The sequence below is a fragment of the Phaethon lepturus genome, unplaced genomic scaffold (assembly GCF_000687285.1).
Source record: "Phaethon lepturus isolate BGI_N335 unplaced genomic scaffold, ASM68728v1 scaffold52072, whole genome shotgun sequence".
In the NCBI taxonomy this organism is placed as follows: Eukaryota; Metazoa; Chordata; class Aves; order Phaethontiformes; family Phaethontidae; genus Phaethon; species Phaethon lepturus.
Window position 1 is genome coordinate 1 of NW_010523615.1, and position 945 is coordinate 945.

The 945-nt window shown below is 53.4% G+C and overlaps 1 protein-coding gene across 1 annotated transcript; it reads left to right on the forward strand.

Annotated features, from left to right (window-relative positions):
* The first annotated feature begins 129 nt into the window (after positions 1-129).
* G0S2 (G0/G1 switch 2) lies at positions 130-435 on the forward strand. The gene has a single exon (XM_010282160.1). It carries the CDS (start codon positions 130-132, stop codon positions 433-435), a length of 306 nt encoding a protein of 101 aa, XP_010280462.1.
* Positions 436-945: the final 510 nt, after the last annotated feature.

Genomic DNA, 945 nt, shown 5'->3' on the forward strand with positions numbered 1-945 from the left:
GCCGGGGTGTCTGCGGGGAGCTGGAGGGCTCCGACCACTGCAGGAAAAAGCAGCTGGATTTAACTAACATCCCTCTTTCTTCTCTTGTAGAACTGACATCTTCCAAATCTGCTTAGAAACCCCCCAAAAATGGAAACCATGCATGAGCTGATCCCCTTTGCCAAAGAAATGCTCAGCCAGAAGCCCAACAGGAAAATGGTCAAGCTGTACGTGCTAGGCAGCGTGCTGGCTTTCTTTGGCGTGGTCATTGGTCTGGTGGAGACAGTGTGCAGCCCTTTCACCTCTGAAGGGAGGCTAGAGGAGGAGGAGGAGAAGAAACCTGCCCCGACGCGAGAGCAGACGCTTCCTCAGAGGCAAGAGGATTTGATCTTGGAAAAGAGCAAGAAGGCGGTGGGGATGCAGAGGGCCCTGGTGACCAGGCAGCATGCCTCCTAAGAGCCGCGCGGCCGGAGAGGTGCCTGCTGAGCAGCCAAGCACGAGAGACTCTGCTGTCCCCTCGCACCCGGTGGTGGTTCCAGCAAGAAGGGAGAAGGGTTGGCTGAAGGAGGAGACCACAAATGCAAGACTTGAAAGAAGTGAACGGTTATATTTGCTGCTGTGCAGCAGTGGGGAAAAAATACCTTTTGTTGGTATAAAAGCGTGCAAGATGCACAGCATGGTTTCTTATTTTTATTACAGATGCATTTTACACCATTTTGCAAGATCAATAAATATTTTATATGATAGCAGTGCTCTCCAGCTGCATTAATGTCAAACTTTTCTCTTAGAGATTTGCCTATAGTTTTCACTTGCGCCTCGGCTTCTCTCGGGGGGTAGCTGGGGGGGACCCAGGGAACAGTTGAGAGCGATGGCTGCACCCCCCAGTAATGCCTGGGTTTGGGGCCGGGCTGGCAGCGTTTCCTCCAGCTGCTGCTCCCTTCCAAACTGGGGCGGGGGGGGGGGGGG